At 41.2% G+C, this 22066-nt stretch overlaps 1 protein-coding gene across 1 annotated transcript in view; it reads left to right on the top strand.

Moving 5' to 3' along the window:
- Nucleotides 1-22066, top strand: part of prkra (protein activator of interferon induced protein kinase EIF2AK2) — a 22759-nt gene extending 693 nt beyond the window's left edge. The window contains exons 2-8 of the mRNA XM_008118208.3: nt 10919-11088; nt 11732-11813; nt 13266-13344; nt 13697-13814; nt 15748-15845; nt 17426-17588; nt 19820-22066. Coding sequence (XP_008116415.3) covers nt 10919-11088; nt 11732-11813; nt 13266-13344; nt 13697-13814; nt 15748-15845; nt 17426-17588; nt 19820-19977 — 868 coding nt within the window. The 3' untranslated portion in view covers nt 19978-22066. The remainder of the gene's footprint in view (nt 1-10918; nt 11089-11731; nt 11814-13265; nt 13345-13696; nt 13815-15747; nt 15846-17425; nt 17589-19819) is intronic.

The raw sequence follows: 22066 nt of genomic DNA, 5'->3' as shown, positions 1-22066 counted from the left end.
AAATCTTTTATATATTGTATTTTACTATGTCATTTAACTATTTTAATTGTTTTATTATTTTATTGTATTACTAGCTGTGCCCGGCCACGCGTTGCTGTGGCATTGTCTGGTGGTGGTGGTGAGAAATTGGTGAGGTAGTGGTGGTATTGAATGTCTGTTGTATGGTTGTCTTTATGTTTAGTATGCACACTGAAGTGGATTATATGGCAGTGTGGAGTCAAGATAATCCAGTTCAAAGCAGATAATATAAGATTCTAAATGGGTTATATAGCTGTGTGGAAGGGCCTTGAGTCTACACTGCCATATAATCCAGTTCAAATCTGATAATCTGTGGAAGAGGCCTAAGTGAGCCTAACTGTGCCTGTCCCCTGGGCTGAGTAGGTTGCTAGGAGACCAAGTGGATGGAGCTTAGCCTTCAAACTGGCAGCAATTGGATAAAAACTATTATTCCTCTCCCTGTAATTAGGACTTTATTTTTCTTTTCTTTTTGTTGTATCAACCTAGAGCCATAAATGATGGGTTGTGTTGTCAAATTTCGAGGTTGGGGGGGCCTGTAGTTTTGTTGTTTTGTCCGCTGCCCTGATGCCATCACTCTTTTATATATATAGATGATATACTGGTAGTGATCCTGCCAGTTGTGTAAGCCGCCCTGAGTCCCCTCGGGGAGAAGGGTGGGGTAGAAATATCAGAAATAAATAAATAAATAATTTTATTTTTATATCCGGCCTCCGTCTCCCCGAAGGGACTCGGGCGACATACACGAGGACCAGAACGATCCAACAAAGATCAAAACCAAACCTAGATTCAAACATATCTCAATAGAATCAACAACATTACAACAAGGCAATAACATAAAAACAGTATAATCAACAACTAATAGTCTGAGCAGTAAAGGTAAAGGTTTCCCCCTGACGCCAGTCGAATCCGACTCTGGGGCTTGGTGCTCATTTCCATTTCTAAGCCAAGGAGCCAGTGTTGTCTGTAGACACCTCCTAGGTCATGTGGCTGGCATGACTGCATGGAGAACTGTTACCTTCCCGCTGGAGTGGTGCCTATTGATCTCACATTTGCATGTTTTCGAACTGCTAGGTTGGCAGAAGCTGCGGCTAACAGCGGAAGCTCACCCCGCTCAGCAGTTTAATCCGCCACGCCAACGGGACTCCCAGTCTAAGCAATAGTGGGTACTGAAATCCCAGCCAGTTTACCAGCTGTTAGGATTTCTGGGAGTTGAAGCCCAAAACACCTGGGGAACCACAGGTTGAGAACCACTGCTTTGAGATGTTAAAATCACAGATCTCCTGAACCTTTTCAGATATTTGAGTTTGTATTTCTTAGAACACACGTGTCAAACTCAAGGCCCATGGGCTGAATCCGACCCACCATTTTATGTGACCCTCCAGATTTTTTTTTCGTGTCAGGAGTGATTTGAGAAACTGCAAGTAGCTTCTGATGTGAGAGAATTGGCTGTCTGCAAGGATGTTGTCCAGGGGACGCCCGAATGTTTGGTTGTTTTTACCTTCCTTATGGGAGGCTTTTCTCATGTCCCTGCATGGAGCTAAAGGTGATAGAGGGAGCTCATCGGTGCTCTCCCCAGGTTGAATTCGAACTGGCAACCTTCAGGTCAGCAATCCATCCTTCAAGTCATCAGTCCTGCTGGCACAAGGGTTTAACCCACTGCGCCATCAGGGAATCATAGAATCATAGAATAGTAGAGTTGGAAGAGACCACATGGGCCATCTAGCCCAACCCCCTGCTAAGAAGCAGGAAATCGCATTCAAAGCACCCCCGACAGATGGCCATCCAGCCTCTGCTTAAAAGCCTCCAAAGAAGGAGCCTCCACCACGGCCCCGGGGAGAGAGTTCCACTGTCGAACAGCTCTCACAGTGAGGAAGTTCTTCCTGATGTTCAGGTGGAATCTCCTTTCCTGTAGTTTGAAGCCATTGTTCCGTGTCCTAGTCTGCAGGGCAGCAGAAAACAAGCTTGCTCCCTCCTCCCTATGACTTCCCTTCACGTATTTGTACATGACTATCATGTCTCCTCTCAGCCTTCTCTTCTGCAGGCTAAACATGCCCAGCTCTTTAAGCCGCTCCTCATAGGGCTTGTTCTCCAGACCCTTAATCATTTTAGTCGCCCTCCTCTGGACACTTTCCAGCTTGTCAACATCTCCCTTCAACTGTGGTGCCCAAAATTGGACACAGTATTCCAGGTGTGGTCTGACCAGGGCAGAATAGAGGGGGAGCATGACTTCCCTGGATCTAGACGCTATTCCCCTATTGATGCAGGCCAGAATCCCATTGGCTTTTTTAGCAGCCGCATCACATTGTTGGCTCATGTTTAACTTGTTGTTCACAAGGACTCCAAGGTCTTTTTCGCACACACTGCTGTCAAGCCAGGCGTCCCCCATTCTGTATCTTTGATTTCCATTTTTTCTGCCGAAGTGAAGTATCTTGCATTTGTCCCTGTTGAACTTCATTTTGTTAGTTTCGGCCCATATCTCTAGTCTGTCAAGATCGTTTTGAATTCTGCTCCTGTCTTCTGGAGTGTTAGCTATCCCTCCCAGTTTGGTGTCGTCTGCAAACTTGATGATCGTACCTTCTAATCCTTCATCTAAGTTGTTAATAAAGATGTTGAACAGAACCATGCTAAGAACCCTGTGGCACTCCACTTGTCACTTCTTTCCAGGAAGGAGACAACGCGTTGGTGAGCACCCTTTGTCGTTCCGTTAGCCAATTACAGATCCACCTAACCGTAGTTTTGTCTAGCCCACATTTTACTAGTTTGTTTGCCAGAAGGTCATGGGGGACCTTGATGAAGGCCTTACTAAAATCCTGGTACGCTACATCCATGGCGTTCCCCGCATCTACCCAGCTTGTAACTCTATCAAAAAAAGAGATCAGATTAGTCTGGCATGACTTGTTTTTGATAAATCCATGGTGACTATTAGCAATGACCGCATGTGTTTCTAAGTGTTTGCAGACCACTTCCTCAAAGATCTTTTCCAGAATCTTGCCTGATATTGACGTGAGGCTGACAGGATGGTAATTGTTTGGGTTATCCTTTTTTCCCTTCTTGAAGATCGGGACCACATTCGCCCCCCTCCAATCTGCTGGGACTTCTCCCGTTCTCCAAGAACTCTCGAAGATAATTGCCAGTGGTTCTGAAATAACTTCCGCTAGTTCCTTCATTACTCTTGGGTGTAGCTGATCTGGCCCTGGGGACTTGAATTCGTTTAGAGTGGCCAGGTGTTCCTGGACAACTTGTTTCCCTATTTGGGGTTGGATTTCCCCCAATCCTTCGTCCATTCCATGTTGCTGAGGTTGAAGATGGCTTTCTTTTTCTGAGAAGACCGAGGCAAAGAAGGCATTAAGTAGTTCTGCCTTTTCCCTGTCCCCTGTCGCCATCACCCCATCTTCTCCTTGCAATGGCCCTATCGCCTCCTTTTTCTTCCTTTTTCTACCAACGTAAGCAAAAAAGCCTTTTTTGTTGTTTTTTATGTCCCTGGCAAGCCTGAGCTCATTTTGCGCTTTAGCCTTGCGAACCTTTTCCCTACAGGTGTTGGCTATACGTTTGAATTCTTCTTTGGTGATTTCTCCCCTTTTCCACTTCTTGTGCATGTCACTTTTGAGCTTTAGCTCAGTTAGAAGTTCTTTGGACATCCATTCTGGCTTCTTTGCACATGTCTTATTTTTCTTCTTTGTTGGCACTGTTTGCATTTGCGCCTTGAGTATTTCACTTTTGAAAAACTCCCATCCATCCTTAACTCCCTTGTTTTTTAATATCGGCGTCCATGGAATGCCACTCAGTAATTCCTTCATTTTTTGGAAGTCAGCTCTCTTAAAGTCCAGAATGCGTGTTTGACTTGTCTTAGTTTCAGCATTCCTTTGTATTGCAAACTGCAGGAGCACATGGTCACTTGCCCCTAAGGATCCAACCACTTCAACTGTATTGATCAGGTCTTCCACATTTGTTAAGATTAGATCAAGAGTTGCTGATCCCCTTGTTGCCTCTTCTACCTTCTGGACCATAAAATTATCTGCAAGGCAAGTGAGGAATTTGTTGGACTTTGTACTCTTGGCTGAGTTTGTTTTCCAGCAGATATCGGGATAATTGAAATCGCCCATGACTACTATATCTCTTCTTTGTGCCTGTTTGGTCAGCTGTTGACAGAAGGCTTCATCAAGTCCTTCATCCTGACTCGGAGGTCTGTAGTAGACACCCACGACAAGATCTTTTTGAGTCCCGGTTCCCTTGATTCTTATCCAGATGCTTTCAAGCTGGTTTCCCGGATTACAGTCTTGCATTTCTTCTGCAACATAACTGTTTTTGACATATAAAGCTACTCCCCCTCCTCTCCCCTTTGTTCTATTTCTGTGAAAGAGGTTATAGCCCTCAATGGTTAAATTCCAGTGATGGGAGTCATCCCACCAGGTTTCAGTGATGCCTATGACATCGTATGTGTGGTGCTGTGCTAGGAGTTGGAGTTCGTCTTGCTTATTTCCCATGCTCTGAGCATTAGTGTAAAGACATGTAAGCCCCTGTGACCTCCCCTCGAACTGTTTATTTGGGATTATTGTGCTCTCTGTACTTGGTCCTTGCTGTGTTTGTGCAGCCCTCCGTTTAGCCTTTTGGCGGTTCCCTGTGGTCGTGGGTAATATAGTGTTCACCAGGCTGTTGTTCCCCTCCCCCAGTGGATCTAGTTTAAAGTGCGCCTGATGAGGTTTGTGAGTCTGTGTGCAAAAAGATGTTTTCCTACTTGTGTGAGATGCACCCCATCGCTTGCCAGTAGTCCATCCTCTTGGAAGAGTAGACCATGGTCAAGGAAGCCAAAATGCTCCTCTTGACACCATTTTCTGAGCCGGTTATTGACCTGTACTATTTTTCCGGCCCTTGTAGAGCCGTGTCCTACAACGGGGAGGAGGGATGAAAAGATCACATGTACATTATACAGTTTTAGCTTTGTTCCCAGAGCTCGAAAATCATTTGTGATCTTTTGAAAAGTATGCCTAGCGGTGTCATTGGTACCTACATGAATCAACATAAGGTGGGGAGGGTGATGGGGCTTTAGGAGCCTGCTGAGCCTCTGAGTGATATGGTGTATTTTTGCCCCCGGGAGGCAGCATGTTTCTCGAGCCATCCCATCCGGTCTGGAAATGATGGCTTCCGTTCCTCTAAGGAGGGAGTCACCTACTACCAAGACCGGATTGACAGGGTCCCTTTTGTGCAAGACAGTGTGTATGAGTCCTCCAATTAGCTCATATAATGGGAAATATTTCCAACCAACGTTGGCGTAAGTATGGGGGGAGAGGTTTATTCTTCCACATTTGGTGGGATTGTAGAAAAATTCTGTTTGACTCCTTGGCCATTGGCCTGTGAGGTCCCTCAGGGCTCTGTGCTGTCCCCCATAGTAAAGTTAAGGTTTCCCCAACGTTAAGTCCAGTCATGACCGACTCTGGGGGTTGGTGCTCATCTCCATTTCTAGGTCGAAGAGCCGGCGTTGTCCATGGACACTTCCAAGGTCATGTGGCTGGCATGACTGCATGGAGCGCTTTTACCTTCCCGCCAGAGCGGTACCTATTGATCTACTCACATTTGCATGTTTTCAAACTGCTAGGTTGGCGGGAGCTTGGGCTAACAGCAGGCGCTCATTCCGCTCCTAGCACCTAGCACGGGCCGTATTTGAACCTAGCACCTTTTGGTCTGCAAGTTCAGCAGCTCAGCTCTTTAACACACTGTGCCACTTGCTGTCCTTCATGCTGTTCAACATATACATGAAACTGATGGGAGAGGTCATCTGGAGTTTTGGAGTGCAGTGCCATCTATATGCAGATGACAACTCTTATCATTCCTTTTCACTAGCTATTCCCATGCTAAACCGATTCCTGGCAGCTGTAATGGGCTCGATGAAGGCAAACAAATTGAACCGTAATCCAGACAAGACAGAGGTGCACCTAGTCAGTTGTAAAACAGATCTGGGAATATGGACTCCGCCTTTGTTAGATGGGGTTATACTCCCCCTGAAAGCACAGGTTCGCAGTTTAAGAGTACAGTACTCCTGGATTCGGATCTGAACCTGGAGGCCTAGGTATCAGCAGTGACCAGGAGTGCTTTTGCACAGTTAAAGCTAGTGAGCCAACTGTGCCCATTCCTGGAGAAGTCAGATCTGGCCACTGTGGTCCATGCCTTGGTTTTTTGTTTTGTTTTTCGTGTCAGGAGCAACCGGAGTTGCTTCTGGAGTGAGAGAATTGGCTGTCTGCAAGGACGTTACCCAGGGGACACCCGGATGTTTTGATGTTTTACCATCCTTGTGGGAGGCTTCTGTCATGTCCCCGCATGGAGCTGGAGCTGATAGAGGGAGCATCCCGGTTAGACTACTGTAATGTAGGATTTGTAATGCACTCTACACGGGCCGTATTTGAAAAGTGCTCGGAAACTTCAGTTGGTCCAAAGAGCAGCAGCCAGACTGTGAACTGGGTCTGGCTACAGGGAGCATACAACTCCTCTTTTGCGACAACTGCACTGGCTGCCAACACGTTTCCAAGCACAATTCAAAGTGCTGGTTTTGACGTACAGAGCCCTGTATGGATGCAGTCCAGGTTATCAGAAGGACCGTATCTCTTTCTATGAACCTGGAAGACATCTACGATCTATTGGGGAGGGCCTTCTCTCGGTCCCACCATCCCACACTTAGTGGGAACACGAGAAAGGGCCTTTTTTGGTGGCTGCTCCCAGGCTGTGGAACTCCCTCCCAAGAGAGACCAGGATGGCCCCATCCTGGCTGGCTTTTTTTCCGCAAACCTTCTGCCAACAGGTTTTTGGAGAAGGGTAAGGGGCAGGTTCTGGGGAAAATTGGGAGGGAGGATATGAGGTTTAAATGCCATTTTAATGTATTTACTGTATTTTAATTTTGTTTTTTCCACACTATTACTATTTAATTGTAATTAAATAATTGTAATTGTAATTAATTGTAATTAAATAGTAATAAAAAACTTTTGTATTGCTCTTTCTAAATTGTTTAATGTGGATAGATATTGAGTCCCCATAGGAAGAAAGGTGGGGTATAAATCATGATAATACTGGAGTACAATTTTGGGCACCGCAGTTGAAGGGAGATGTTGACAAGCTGGAAAGCGTCCAGAGGAGGGTGACTAAAACGATTAAGGGTCTGGAGAACAAGCCCTATGAGGAACGGCCTAAAGAGCTGGGCATGTTTAGCTTGCAGAAGAGAAGGCTGAGAGGAGACATGATAGCCATGTACAAATATGTGAGGGGAAGTCATAGGGAGGAGGGAGCAAGCTTGTTTTCTGCTGCCCTGCAGACTAGGACACGGAACAATGGCTTCAAACTACAGGAAAGGAGATTCCACCTAAACATCAGGAAGAACTTCCTCACTGTGTGAGAGAGCTGTTCAGCAGTGGAACTCTCTGCCCCGGACTGTGGTGGAGGCTTCTTCTTTGGAGGCTTTTAAGCAGAAGCTGGATGGCCATCTGTCGGGGGTGCTTTGAATGAGATTTTCCTGCTTCTTGGCAGGGGGTTGGACTGGATGGCCCATGAGGTCTCTTCCAACTCTACTATTCTATGATACTAATAACGATAATAATAATTTAGTGTCTTAAGCTTGGTACTGACACAGAAAAGCCAAGCTAAAATGCCAGTATCTCTTGTAGATGAGTTTCCCTCCCTTAACACTGTCAGGAAAAAGAAAGCAAGACGTACCATGTTAGAAATGTCACATTGGTTTTTAAAGGCCAAATTACTAATTTCAGTGGTTTTAAAAATTATTTTTCTAAACATTTCAATCAGGAGTTCCCAATCTGTGGTCCGTGGACCACTAGTGGTCCGCAAGAATTAAAATACGGTCCATGGCCTCACTGTTGCTACTATGGATAATAATATAGTCCAACCAAAAAAATGTTTTCTTGGTGTCTTCATTTTTAGACCTGTTTTTGAGGTGCTGATTCAGAAAATTGCATTGGATAGACCACATCAGATTATTAAATGCTGTTTTCTGTGGGCAAGCAGATGGCGACTACTGGATGGCATATGTTTTGTATCAAAAACTAGAGCTGGTGTGGTCTATCCAATGCGATTTTCTGAATCAGCACCCCAATGACCATGCCGAATCTAAAGCTGATAAAAAACTGATTTGTGATCCTTTTGGGACTAATGTTGGAGAGCGGTCCCTGGTCAAAGAAAGGTTGGGAACCACTGATTTAAATCAATCTGGTTTGGGTAACCAGAGTGGTTCAGCAGGCAAGGGACATGTTGTCTGATGGGGCCTGTAATAACCAGTTGGAGGATTTAAAAGGAGGCGGGTGGAGATGAAACTTTGCCATTGGCCAGGAGTTTCCTTAGCAACAGTGGAATGTGTCACCTTGTGTGCTGTTGCCACATCGTTACATCCCTTATATATCATCTATATTTTTCGCCGAACTCCAAAAATCCTTTGGCAGGCTGCAGTCGGACTAAGAGCCTCATGTGGTGCAGGTCTGGTTTATAGGGACACTGGCACATATACTGGTTTGGGCTTTATTTGTGGCTGTTTCTTTCTTTCCTTCCTCCCTTTCCCTCATACACCTTGTCGCTCGCTCTCTCCTCCCTTTCCTTTCTCCCTCATATACCTTCCCTTCTCTTCTTTCTTTCTTGGTACAAACAAACAGACATACTTTGACTAAGAAGTATCTTTGTGTCTTAAAGCCTTGGCCATCCTTTGGGGTTGTTTCCAGGAACATTCGCCCCCCCCTCCCTCCCAATGGATATCAAAATCCATGGATACATCCGCAAATCCCATTATAAACAGTTGTGTAGTAAAATGGTGTCCTTTAATTAAAATGGCAAAATCGAGGATTGCTGCTTGGATTATTTTATTTTATTTTGGAGAGGGGAAGTATTTCCAAGCAGTGGATGCTCCAATCCACGGATACAGAATATGTGGATAAAGAGGGACAACTGTGTCTTGTCTTTCTTTTAGAACTGCTTAGAAAAGTTATTGAAAAATACTGTAAAATTAAAGAACTGTTGAAAGCATGTAAAATGAAGATGCATGTGTTTAGACACTTGGAATCGGTTTAGATAGGATGTGTTGTCTTTTAGCCTCAAGTGTGAGCTTCTGTTTCTTGAGTTCTCTTTCTTTTTTTCAAACCTTCTTGTATTTTTTTAGTCAGTTTCCTACTATAATATTTTAAAACCTTTTGAATCTCAACTGCAAAATGTGATTTGCATAGTCTGAGTGTGGTCTTTGCGGTTTTTATATCTCTGCACTCTATGCATCAGCATTGTACCTGACCTGCTTCCTTAAGTTTTTATCCTTGGTTAATTTTGTTTTTATTCAGTTTTTATTCTGTTTTGATGTAATTTGTTTATATGTCTTCTCCTTGTTGGCATTGAATATTTACAATATATGTTGGAAACCACCCTGAGTCCCTTTGGGGAAATAGGGCAGTCTACAAATAAAATGATATTATTATTATTATTATTATTATTATTATTATTATTATTATTATTATTATTGTATGACACAGCAAACAAGATAGATATGCTGGATTTCATTTCACAAAATCACAAGTCAAACACTTCCCAAGCGTTTAGGACTGTGTGATGTATTTTCGGATGATGCGCACAGATCCCAATAGGGTGGCCTTTTGCAGTTGGCAGATCGTAATTTTGTCAATGTCTATTGTTTCCAAATGCCGGCTGAGATCTTTTGGCACGGCACCTAATGTGCCGATCACCACCGGGACCACCTGTACTGGTTTCTGCCAGAGTCTTTGAAGTTCAATCTTGAGGTCCTGATAGCGGCTGAGTTTTTCCTGTTGTTTTTCGTCAATGTGACTGTCACCTGGGATGGCGACATCAATGATCCAAACCTTTTTCTTTTCCACAACTGTGATGTCTGGTGTGTTGTGTTCCAGAACTTTGTCAGACTGGATTCGGAAGTCCCACAGTATCTTTGCGTGCTCATTTTCCAATATTTTTGCAGGTTTGTGATCCCACCAGTTCTTTGCTGCTGGGAGGTGGTACTTGCGGCATCATCATCATCATCATCATCATTACCCAACTCATTTTTTCAGTTTTAGTTTTCCCCTATGCAGTTTTCAATACCCTTTTCCCCCAGATCTTTCCTTTTTGTCTTTTCCCAGCTTTGACTAAAATCCTTAACAACATGAAGGTTTTTATTTTCTGCTTACCCTCATTCTTTGCCTTTGTGCTGATGGTATGTAGTAGCATTTCCTTTCAAAAAAAGACATTCCTTATAGCCTCTGCACTACTTACAAATTCATCATAACTTCTGTTTATAGCATGTGGCGGAGGGCAGGGAATAAAAGCAGGATCAGAACAAATCAGGCACCAGAAATCTGCAATCTCATCTGTCTCTGTGTATTTATTAAGCGCAGCCATAGGAAAGGGATTAGAATTGGGAAATCAGATGCTGGGAATGAATGAGGATTCAGACTGTAGAATTAATGTAGTTTGATTCCACTTTCACTGCCATGATTCCATGTTATGGAATCATGGAAGCTGTAATTTGGTGACTCATCAGCTTGATTGAATTGGTTGAGGCTCGATGAGATATTCATTGAAAAACTATAGCAAAATGTGCTGAAGGAGGTCCCACAAAACAAAGTTTTTACAGTTTAATAAACTTTTCCCATGTTTTTATGATAGAACCAATTAGGAAATTATGTTTATAACCCAATAACAAAAATTGTGTTACATAGCGTAATTAGATTGGCGGTTGGGTTTAAAATTCCCTTTAACTGTCCAGCCATAAAAATTCCCTTTAACCTTCTTTGGAGTCTTTATCATGAATAGCAAACATAGCACAATTGCTTCCAAATTAGAAATGTAACCCTAGCAGATGGAGAGTAATTCTGTTTTTTTCTCCGAAATTCATGTATTTATTATTCAACTTTATGGACAGGTTGGAGGAAATTGTTGCATCCAAACCAGGGAAAACACCGATTCAGCTGTTACACGAATATGGCACAAAGGCAAACCTCAATCCAATATATGAATGTGAAAATGCTGCGGGAGAAGTACATATGCCAATCTTCACCTATAAAGTCACCTTAGGCAATGTAACTGGAACAGGTTTGTAACAGCTTTGCATTTGGATAAGTGTTGTGTCTTTTCTTCCTTTACCGTATGCTGTTTGTGCTTTAATAGTTCAAAGGAATAAATATTTACTCTCCACTCCCTCTTTTCACAAAGTCTGAACTTAAAAATAAATTATTTATGATTTTAGAAAGTTAAAATAAAAATGGGAGAACAATGTGGTTGATAGTAAAGTAGGAAATATAGCCTCTTAAACAAAAAAGAAAAAAGGAAGAAAAAAAAGTCTGTACTTTTGAGTTTGTGCTGGTCATGAAAATGATCAGAGGGAAACGGCGTAATTGAGTCCCTGCTAATAGAGATGATCCCCATAACATGTACAGAAAATTATGGTTTTTTAATTAGGGGAAAAATATTAATACAGCCATGATAAAATGCTGTGTTGAGAAAATCCCATTTTTCTTCTGCAGTATTGGTTGTCACTTACAAAACATGCTAAGATGAGTAATTTCACCTTCTTAGAAAGGTGTCCAGGAAAGATGGAAATAGTGCTTTCATTTTTTTATTTGGAAAGGAGGCTCAGAAGTCATTGCTTAAATTGCTGAAGTTGAAAACCCCCAAAAACTCCATTATTTTGAAATTGAAAAGTAGTATTTGTTTGTGTTTTTTATTATTAATTCAGGAGAAGGGCCCAGCAAGAAAATTGCCAAGCATAGAGCTGCCGAAGCTGCGCTGAATATTATGAAAGGCAACTCAGTTGTTTGGTGAGTTTGGTTTTAGTATATTGTGACAAAGGCTGTGATGGCAATGGATATAATATATCTTCCACTAGAATTAATGGGAAATGGAGCCATAACACATAACATAGTATCCAGATGCTATAGTAGTCTTGGTGCTGTTATATTTGTAGCACTACCATCCCTTGGAGAGAATTTTTTTCTGTTTGTTTTGTTTTGTTTTTTTTTTTGCAGTCATCCCTTACATCTGACTGAAATCTGCCCTGTTGTTATTGTGTGCTTTCAGGCCAATTCAGACTTATGACAATTCAGACTAAGTTGATCTTATCGTGGGGGATTTCTTGGCAGAATTTACCTTGCCTTCCTCTGAGGCTGAGAGAGTGTGACCTGCCCAAGGTCAACCACTAGATTTCCATGGCTGAGTGAGGATTCAAACTCTAGACTCTTAGGATGCATCTACATTGTAAAGTCAATACAGTTTGACACTTCACTGCCATGGCTCGATGCTGTGGCATCATGGGATTTGTAGTTTGGTAAGGCAGAGAAAGCTATGAGCCATGGCTGTTAAAATGTTAAAACGCATTAATTCTACAAGGTAGATGCATCCTCAGTGTCCCAGTCCAATTCTCAAACTTCAACTCCAGCTGTCTAATCCACCTTGGCTAATACAAATGTTAACAATAAACAGTTTTTTAAAATAATTTTTCTTATCACAGACATGCAGCTCTTCAGAAATCCCTGAGTTTCATAAGCAATACAAAAAAGTTAAAAATGAGGAAGGGAGAGCCGTATATAGATAGTCACATTGACATAGAAAAGCACAAAATTCGAATTGAAATTTAAAGTGAGCATCTTGGTTGGTAGCCAAAACGAGAAATGGCAAAGACCCATGTGGTGCTATAAAGAGCAAAACACTAAATATAAAATAGGTCTTTGTAGTTACAGTCTGTTTCATCAGCTGCAGTTCCAGTCTCTTTCTAGGAGCTTGAAATAGAATGAAGGCTTTAGAAATAAATCATAACTATGACTTTCCTAGAGCCAGGAGTACTCCCAGTAGTCTCTACATTTAATTTCTTTCTACTTCCTTGTCTAATGCTACACACACACATTGGATATGTTGGTCTGAATCCTTTTGTTAGTCCTGCCTACAGTAGCCTCATTTGAGTTTACTTTGGTTAGCTGACTATTCAACATTTGATTCATCCTATTCTAGTTTAAACTAACTTCTAGTTAATCATTCTAGCCATTCCATTTTTATATTCTGTCTATTCAATTCTATGTAACATTTTATGCATCTAAGAAAGTGAGCCAAAATAACTTTTATTAGTCTATAGCAAATGTACAGACTCTTTGTTGGCTCACTCTGGAGTTTTGTGTCAAAGTGTGATAAGTACTTTGGGTTGAATCTCAATTAATTTGTGAAGTGAAGCTTAAAATAATATCTAAATCATCATCTTCAGTTTCCTGTGTCCTTTTTAGTATTGCTGTGCCAGATCACTTAATCCCTGGAGCAGTCAATCAAGCACAGAATAAGACTAATCCTGTAGGATCTCTCCAGGTATGTTACAACAGGATTTGGAGCATGCTGTGCTTCTCAGCTTATCAATGGGGGATTTTCTCCATTGAACCTTTTCTTTTGGTTGTTAGCGTTGTCACCCACTTTCAAGTATAACTATTTTTAGGTCAGAGATTTGCAATGCAAATGATTATTACATTTAAAATAATTAGGTTTAAGAAATACGTTCTAAATCAGGTTTCTCAAATCAGAGGAGTTTTCCTAGCCATTGACTCTGCTGGTGGACTGAATGGAAATTGTATTGCAAAATAACTGAAGGCAGGGAGGAGAAGACCAGTTTGCTTTAAGATTGGACTAAATACCTATTTTGTCCGTCTGCTTTTTTTAAATCCAGGAGCTGGCTATTCAGAAAGGTTGGAAACTTCCAGAGTATTCAATGGCACAGGAGACAGGCCCGCCTCATAAGAGAGAGTTTACAGTGACTTGCAGAATAGAAGCCTTTGTGGAAACAGGTGCCAAATTCTTACTTTTCCTCATCTCCCCAGTACAAAATATAGCATGGGATTAATAATCCGTATGAATCAAGTTTCTATTTATGATTAATATTGCTTCAGTTTTATGTAATTTTATCCTACAATGCCTTGGGATTTGAACTAAATTACACTACAGTAGAGTCTCACTTATCCAACATAAACGGGCCGGCAGAAGCTTGGATAAGCGAATATCTTGGATAATAAGGAGGGATTAAGCAAAAGCCTATTAAACATCAAAATAAGTTATGATTTTACAAATTAAGCACCAAAACATCATGTTATACAACAAATTTGACAGAAAAAGTAGTTGATTACACATTAATGCTTTGTAGTAATTACTGTATTTACGAATTTAGCACCAAAATATCACAATGCATTGAAAACATTGACTACAAAAATGCGTTGGATAATCCAGAACATTGCATAAGTGAGACTCTACTATATATAACAAAATTTGAAAACATTTCTGATTTGAAAGTGTCATTTCCTGTTTAATTGTGTGGTATTTATTTTGAAAGTACAGTTATATATTCCAGAAGCTTTGTTTTTGTGCCTGCCACAAGCAATGTTGAATTGGCTGAGATCATCATTGAAAAACTATATCAAAATGTGCTCAGGATGTCCTGCAAAAACAAAGTTTTTGCAGTTTAATAAAACATTTCCATGTTCTTATGATAGAACCAATTAGGAAATGACATTTATAACCTGGGAACAAAAATCATGTTATGTAGTGTTATCATATAGGTCAAAACTGCATTTAAAACACACACATACAATATTTTTATTGAATTGTGTATCTGGAATCCTAGATTGACTTTTTAGTTGTATATGTATAATTAAGTAATGTATCCTGCTCTGAACTCTTGCTCAGCCCACTTTAAAGAGCCAGCCAATGCACCAGACAAAGGAGGTCAGCTTATTATGCAACAAGGATGTGCAATATGGATTCTGCTTCTGATTGTAGCAGGCTTGCTTGCTGGTAGGAGAGGGAGGGAAATGCAAGTCTTGCTTGTGCCTTGATAAGAAGCTGAACGGCCGCCTCTGCCCAATCCAGCCACTGGATCTAAAGGTGCACAAAGGGAGCATTTATATAGTCTTTCTCTAATCCTATGAAAATGGTTCCCCAGTATACTACTGGATTGAGTAAAGGAATGCGATTTCCTGCTTCTTGGCAGGGGGTTGGACTGGATGGCCCATGAGGTCTCTTCCAATTCTACTATTCTATGATTCTATGATTCTAAGTCCATTCAGCTTCTCACTTAGTACAGATTAAATCTCTTATGGATCTATATTGAATACCAGCTGTACATTTTAGCCAGTGGATGAAATGGGACCAATCAGAAGATCACAGAAGATGTAGAGCTAACCCAAGCGAATGGATTGCAGAGATGGATAGAAACGCTTCTACTGCCTAGCACTGCAGGAGTCAATAAAGCCTCTTTCTCCCTTTCTTGGCACATGGTCACAACAGCAAGCAGTTGTGAGGAATCGAGAGATTTGTCTGCCTCCAGTCTTCATCCCTCCCTCCCTTGGTACTTGGTAGGGGCGTTGCCTCCTATTAATCTATTTCAGGCCCTTTCCATTGATTCTAGCTTTGAAAAATTGGTTTCTTAGAAAAAAAAGAGAGCTTGGTGAGATTGCTTTTCATATCCTCGCTGAGCAAAATGTGGGAGATACTGAAGCTGCAAAGTTATTTCTTTTCAAAAACTGGAGGATGTCATGAGGAATGTGGTGAGCATAAAGCCTGCAGTTTGTTGACCTAGCTAACATGCAAGGAGGGAGTTGGCATGCTGTTTAGACTGATATTATGATATTCACTACTTTACTCAAGAACTTCATTGCTTAGGAAAAGTTTATCCTATTCTGACTTCTCTGTTTTAATTTTTGTTGTGTGTGGGGTTTTTTTGTACAGGGATGGGGACATCCAAAAAACTAGCTAAGCGAAATGCAGCTGAGAAATTACTTCGCAAATTCCAGAATTTTTCTGGAGATAACATCTCTCTTAATTTAGTAAGTAATGCATCGCATTTCATGGAAACTGCTTAATTTTTCAAATGTTAAAATTGTATTTGTTTTCTTTACATGAAAGCCATACTTCATTCCTAAGGGACAAATATCACCACCCAGTGAGAAGGTGGACCTCTTGCCTTGAGCATCCCAACGATTTCCTATCACCCCTGCATACTTTATTTAACTTTAATAGTTGTCTAAGGTTTCTCTTCCTTTTGCTTAAAAAGCATGCCATTGAATTTGTAACTAAATTTAGTCCCCAGCGAGCTAAAACTGAATTAGGCTATGTATGTAGCTGTTTCTGAAACGCACAGGTTTTCAAATACACAAAAACCATACTCGGTTGCTGTGTGTTTTCTGGGTGTATGGCCATGTTCCAGAAGCATTGTCTCCTGATGTTTCACCCACATCTATGACAGGCATCTTCAGAGGTTGTGAGGTCTGTCGGAAACTAGGCAAGTGAGGTTTATATATCTGTGGAAGGTCCAGGGTGGGAGAAGGAACTCTTCTCTGCTTGAGGCAAGTGTGAATGTTGTAATTGGCCACCTTGATTAGCAATGAATGGCCTTTCAGCTTCAAAGTCTGGCTGCTTTCTGCCTGGTGGAATCCTTTGTTAGGAGATGTTAGCTGGCCTTGATTGTTTCATGCCTGGAATTCTCCTGTTTTCTGAGTGTTGTTCTTTATTTACTGTCCTGATTTTAGGGGTTTTTTTATACTTGTTCATTTCCATGGTTTCTTCCTTTCTGTTGAAATGGTCCACATGCTTGTGGATTTCAATGGTTTCTCTGTATAGTCTGATATGGTGGTTGTGAGAGTGGTCCAGAATTTCTGTGTTCTCAAATAATGTCAAGTGCTCTGCTATGGCTGACTTCTCTGGTTTAGTCTGCAGTGCCTTTTATATTCCTTGATTCGTGTTTGGGACCTGCATTTGGTGGCCTCTATATAGACTTTTCCACAGCTGAATGGTATACTTCTTACCATTTGCCATACCAGTTTTGGTGTTCTCTCTGAAACACAGAAGAAACTTAGAGGCTATGAAGGAGTTAGTGACAATGATGAGTTACAACTCATCTAAGAAATTCCACTTCCCCAACTTGGCATCAGTAGGTATGAACTTTACATATAGGACGGCCTTGACATACAGGATGACCAGGGCCTCCTGCACCTTTTATAGCTCTGTAGCAAAAGGAAAATCAGTTGTTTCATTGCTGGAATTCCTTCTTGTATACCACTATTAAAGGTTCAGGGAGCCAGTCTGTTTTTGTATATGGTCACTCTATTTAAAGGCGATTTAGAAAGTTTGCAGTATGCCCTTCTGCTTTCCAGGGGCATCCGCTTTAAAGGCCCTTTCCCATGTTCTCATCAACTATATTTGTGATGGTGGTGGGACAGAGACGGGCCTTTTCTGAGGCTCCCAATGCCAAATGGCCTGGACCTGAGTTGTGTAGGGCTTTATAGGTCATAATCAAATAAAAAAATGACATCAGATCTGCTCTGTTGCATACAGTTTTTTCCCCAACTTGCTTTGAAAGAGAATTTTCCATCTAAATCTTCTTAATTTGCCTTGGACCAATAAACAGAGTCGCAATTTGGGGTGTACCTGGGATACCTTAAGGAATTCCTCCAGAGAAAAAATCACTCTGCTGAAGATGAGCCCGCTGAGTATTCCAAACACAGATTACGTTCATCTCCTTAGAGAAATTGCGCAAGAACAAGGCTTTCATGCGACGTATTTGGACATAGGTAAGGACGATCACTGCAGGTGAGACACATCATTTTCCTCAGTATCTTTCTTCTCTGGCCAGACAGAACTAATAGTTTTTGGATGAAGTATACCAAAATTTGGGAAGGTGTCCACTTTTCCAGTTTTGGTATGAACTTAGTGAGTGGGATCCTGAGCAACATGTGGATATGTAAGTGTGAGCAACATATGATTATAAATGTAGCTTATATATGTGTATGATGATTATGTTATTTTTCAAGGGGGCATAGATACTCTTCTATAGTCCTTAGCCCTCTGTTCAAAAGTTGCCTTCTGTCAAACCCTGCAAAGGATGGCCACAACTGTTGTTTATTCGTGGGGAGCGGACAAAATGAGGAAACATTTGGGTGTCAAATGTGTCACTGGTGTGGGTTCTTGTTTACAAATTCTTACTGCACTTTATCACTGCTCCTCGCCTTATAGGATTTTGGTGTTTTAATCGAGAACGTTCTTCCGCCCTTTCCCTGATCGCCCCTATTCTATCCATGAACCTTACTCAGCGTTTTGTACAAGTCACCCTCTGTATAAGTAGCATTTTATGTCCAGGTTTTAAAGTAACTTTTGTGTTTATATTGTTTTATATTTGTATTGTTATATTGTTTTAATTCATGGATTGTATTTTAACCTATGTTGTTGCTGGGCTCATCCCTATGTGAACCGACCCGAGTCCTTTAGGGGAGATGGAGGCGGGGTACAATAAAATTATTATTATTATTATTATTATTATTATTATTATTATTATTATTATTATGGGAAGGAAAAGGAGGTTGTTTGTCATTTGTGAGTTCCCCCTTATATCTTTCGCCTTCCTGGATGTGTCTTAAATTGCTTTTCCCCTTTGTACCCTTAGCCAGTGGTCAACAGCAGGAATAATAGCAACCCCTCGTGGAGTTTAAGAGCTAACAGAGCAGGTAGAGGACATGGAATTGTGTAGAGGGAGTTCAAATGCTCGACCTACTTGATCTATAATCTTGGCCAGGACCCCCAGACACATAATGCTAGTAGCAACAAAGAAACAATTTTTGCAGATTTGGTCTAGAATTTTTGTGAACACAATTCAATGAATAGCTTTTGGACCATTAAATGGGTTAAAAGGTGTAGTATTTGTAGAATTATACACTACTCAGTTTACAGAAAGGTGGCACATTGGCTTGCTGTTCTACTGAAGTCTTTTGACAAAGTAGTTCCTAAACAAGAATTTAGACATAAGCAATGGTTAACTCTGCACTGAAAATAATAATAATAATGAGGAGGAGGAGGAGGAGGAGAAGAAATCAGAAATTTGGATTTCCCCGTAGAGCTAGAAAATATATACAGAACCTGACGTATGTAGCTCCACTCAGAATTAAAGCCGATTGATTTTATCCTAGTGCGTGTATATAGGATTACAACCTCTGAATGTTGCAGCTAGGTCCCATTTTAATCACATTAGTCATGACTGAAACTACTTTGGTTTCAAAAGAAACAAAGTACAACTGGATTGGGATAGCCTCCCAAATGGATTGATGGCCTAGAACAGGGGTCCCCAAACCTTTTAAACAGGGGGCCAGTTCACGGTCCCTCAGACCATTGGAGGGCCGGACTATAGTTGAAAAAAGAACTATAAACAAATTCCTATGCACACTCCACATCTCTTATTTTGAAGTTAAAAAAACAAACAAACAGGAACAAATACAGCCTCAATGATAATCATAATCATAATAGAAATAATAAAGAGGGTTGCAAGAGACCCCTTGGGCCATTTAGTCCAACCCCCTTCTGCCTTTGTGCACCAAAAGCACTACCAAAGCACCCCTTAATAATTAATTATTAATTAAATAATAATTAAAATACCATTATAAACAAGCAAAGCCTTGGAAGACACACACCAGGTGAGGGAGGAGGCGGGAAAGGCATGCCTTGGTGGAGGAGGGAGCCACCACCACCGTGGGGGCCGGATAAATGGCTTCGATGGGCCTCATGTGGCCCCCGGGCCTTAGTTTGGGGACCCCTGGCCTAGAATCATAGAATTGTAGAGTTATACTAAGGGCCATGTACCCAGTAGCTGCCAGTGCAAAAATCCCCCTCAAAATTATCTCTGACAGATGACCATGCCCTTTATGTTTAGAAAGACAGTCCTAGTTACAGTATCTGGAAAAGAGTATTTGCATAATTATTGCTCTAAAAACATTATCTAATTCTCTACTAATGAACATTTTGTTTGCAATTTCAGAGGAACTGAGTGTGAATGGACAATTCCAATGTCTTGCAGAACTGTCAACCCATCCAATCACAGTTTGCCACGGGACTGGGATCTCCTGGGGCAATGCTCACAACGATGCTGCTCATAATGCACTACAATATTTAAAAATCATGGCTGGGAGGAAATAAGCTTCAAGCAAAAGGAAATATTTAGAAACAGATATCATTTAAAAGGACCTATCTATTTAAGCTGAACAGTTTCCAAACTCTTGGGGCTGTTTTTTTAAAGTCACATCACAAAATCCACATATATATTTATGCGTTAGAATGAAATAATGATTTACATCAATTAATTGTGGGGTTTTCATTTTGGATAGCTAGACTCAGGAAGCACAGATACCAGCACAGCTGCAGTCATGGAGAAAGGGTTTGGCTGGCATCTTGTAACTGGTGAACTACGATAGCATGAGTTGGACTTCCCCCATTGCAACTCTTTTTTCTTGGTCACTGCAGAGGCTGGAATTCTCTAACAACTGAGCAATGACCAATCTGTTCCTTCAGGTTCAACCCAGAGCTGGGTGCCAACACATTGGCTTCCCCCACAGAGACCTTGGGAAGACCTCTGAACAGCTGACCAGACAAAGGTAGTTGGGCATTCATCATCTTCCTGTGCTCTCCACTGACCAGAAATGAGTGGGTTTGGGGGTTGGGCTGCAGCTGAAAAAGGGTGGGTTTTAGTGGGGAAGGGGTAGAACTAGTTGTGTCTCATAGCTACATCTCTTAAATGCAAGATTTTAGTTTTCTTGGGTTTGTTGGATTAGAATTCTCAGGACCAAGGTAGGAATTTCTTCAAATCAGAAGTGTGAAGTAGATCTTTCTACTCAGAGATTTCCAGGGAAGCAGTTTTACAGTAGATCAGCAAGGGGTTTTGATTCTTGTTTTAACAACGGTGGTGATAAAAAAATCTCCTTTTTTCTCCTTAAACTGAGTCGCTTAAGTCAAGATAGGGAGAAAACAGGAAATACTGGTGTGCAGTTCTAATACTGAAAATGAATTTCTGCACTTGATCGGCAATTCTGTGCTTGTCTTCACTTACTGTATTGCACCTGGCTCTAGTTGGTGGACCTCAGGTTTCTAAGGAAAATCAAATCAGATCCCGCAACCCTTTTCCGATCTACTGGCCCTGTCCGAGGAGACTGGCTGTTTCCATGTCAGGTGGTGAAAGCACACTTGGTTTCAGTCTGCTCTTTCCTTCCAGGAGTTGTCCAAGGTGTCTCCAAAATACTTTCAGCACCTTGGAAAGCTCCTTTTAGGTTCTGGCTAAATCGTGAAGCAAATTTACTGGTCCTGCTCTAACCAAGGAGTTGCCCTTGCTACACTCCAATCACACTTTGGGCTCAACACAATGAGAATGTTGTGGCATCATAACAAGGTATTAGCAGGGAAGAGGTCTGGCTCCAATTTAACCATGCAGTTAGACAACTAAATTAACAATATATTTAGAATAGTGCCTTTTGTGGTACTCAGCATAGTTCTCAATAGCCAGGAGGAGGATTTCAGACCCCTACCTACTCTGGTCCCTACATGCCGACTTTATATAGGGGTAAGAATGATGCCCTACAAGTATATTGGACTACAACTCCCAGCATTCCTCGCTATATTTATGGGTTGCAGGATCATTTCTTAGCCGGTTTGATCATTGCTGTCCTTACTTTGACAATACATGTCTTTCTACCTCTTGTATTTAATGACAGAATTAAAGCTTAGGAAGAAAAGGAAGTTTTGGAATTTGATCAAACTGTAGAGGAAAATATGTAACAGAAATGGAACATCTTTGTGATTGATAGAGATTTGGGATTGACACAGATTGCAAAAACTTCTGTTTTTTCTAGTATCTGAATTGGGGCAACATTTAGCACAGATTTATAGAATTGTCGTGAATTGTCTAGTATCACCAAGTAGCTATGAGCCCTTGCACCACACATGCTAGTTTACCAGCTACTTCATGAAAACCTCCATATATGGGATCTTGAAACCAAAGTTGCTAGTATCTGATTCTCCCCAAGAAAAATACTGTTTTGAAAAGCTTTATGTGATGGCCATGACATGAATTTTCCTGTATTTGGATTTCTCTCATTGTGTGCATTGTGGCCCTTTTTTAATTTATGGTTTGAAGAGTGTGTTTTTCTAGAAACAATATCTTTATTAACATCACTGCCGTTTTTCATAAGATAACTATGTCATTAGAAATTCTTTAATAAATTGTTTTAAAGAATAA

Source organism: Anolis carolinensis, chromosome 1 (genome assembly GCF_035594765.1).
Source record: "Anolis carolinensis isolate JA03-04 chromosome 1, rAnoCar3.1.pri, whole genome shotgun sequence".
Classification (NCBI taxonomy): Eukaryota; Metazoa; Chordata; class Lepidosauria; order Squamata; family Dactyloidae; genus Anolis; species Anolis carolinensis.
The sequence above is the reverse complement of the archived record's forward strand: the minus strand, read 5'-3'. Positions and strand labels throughout refer to the sequence as shown.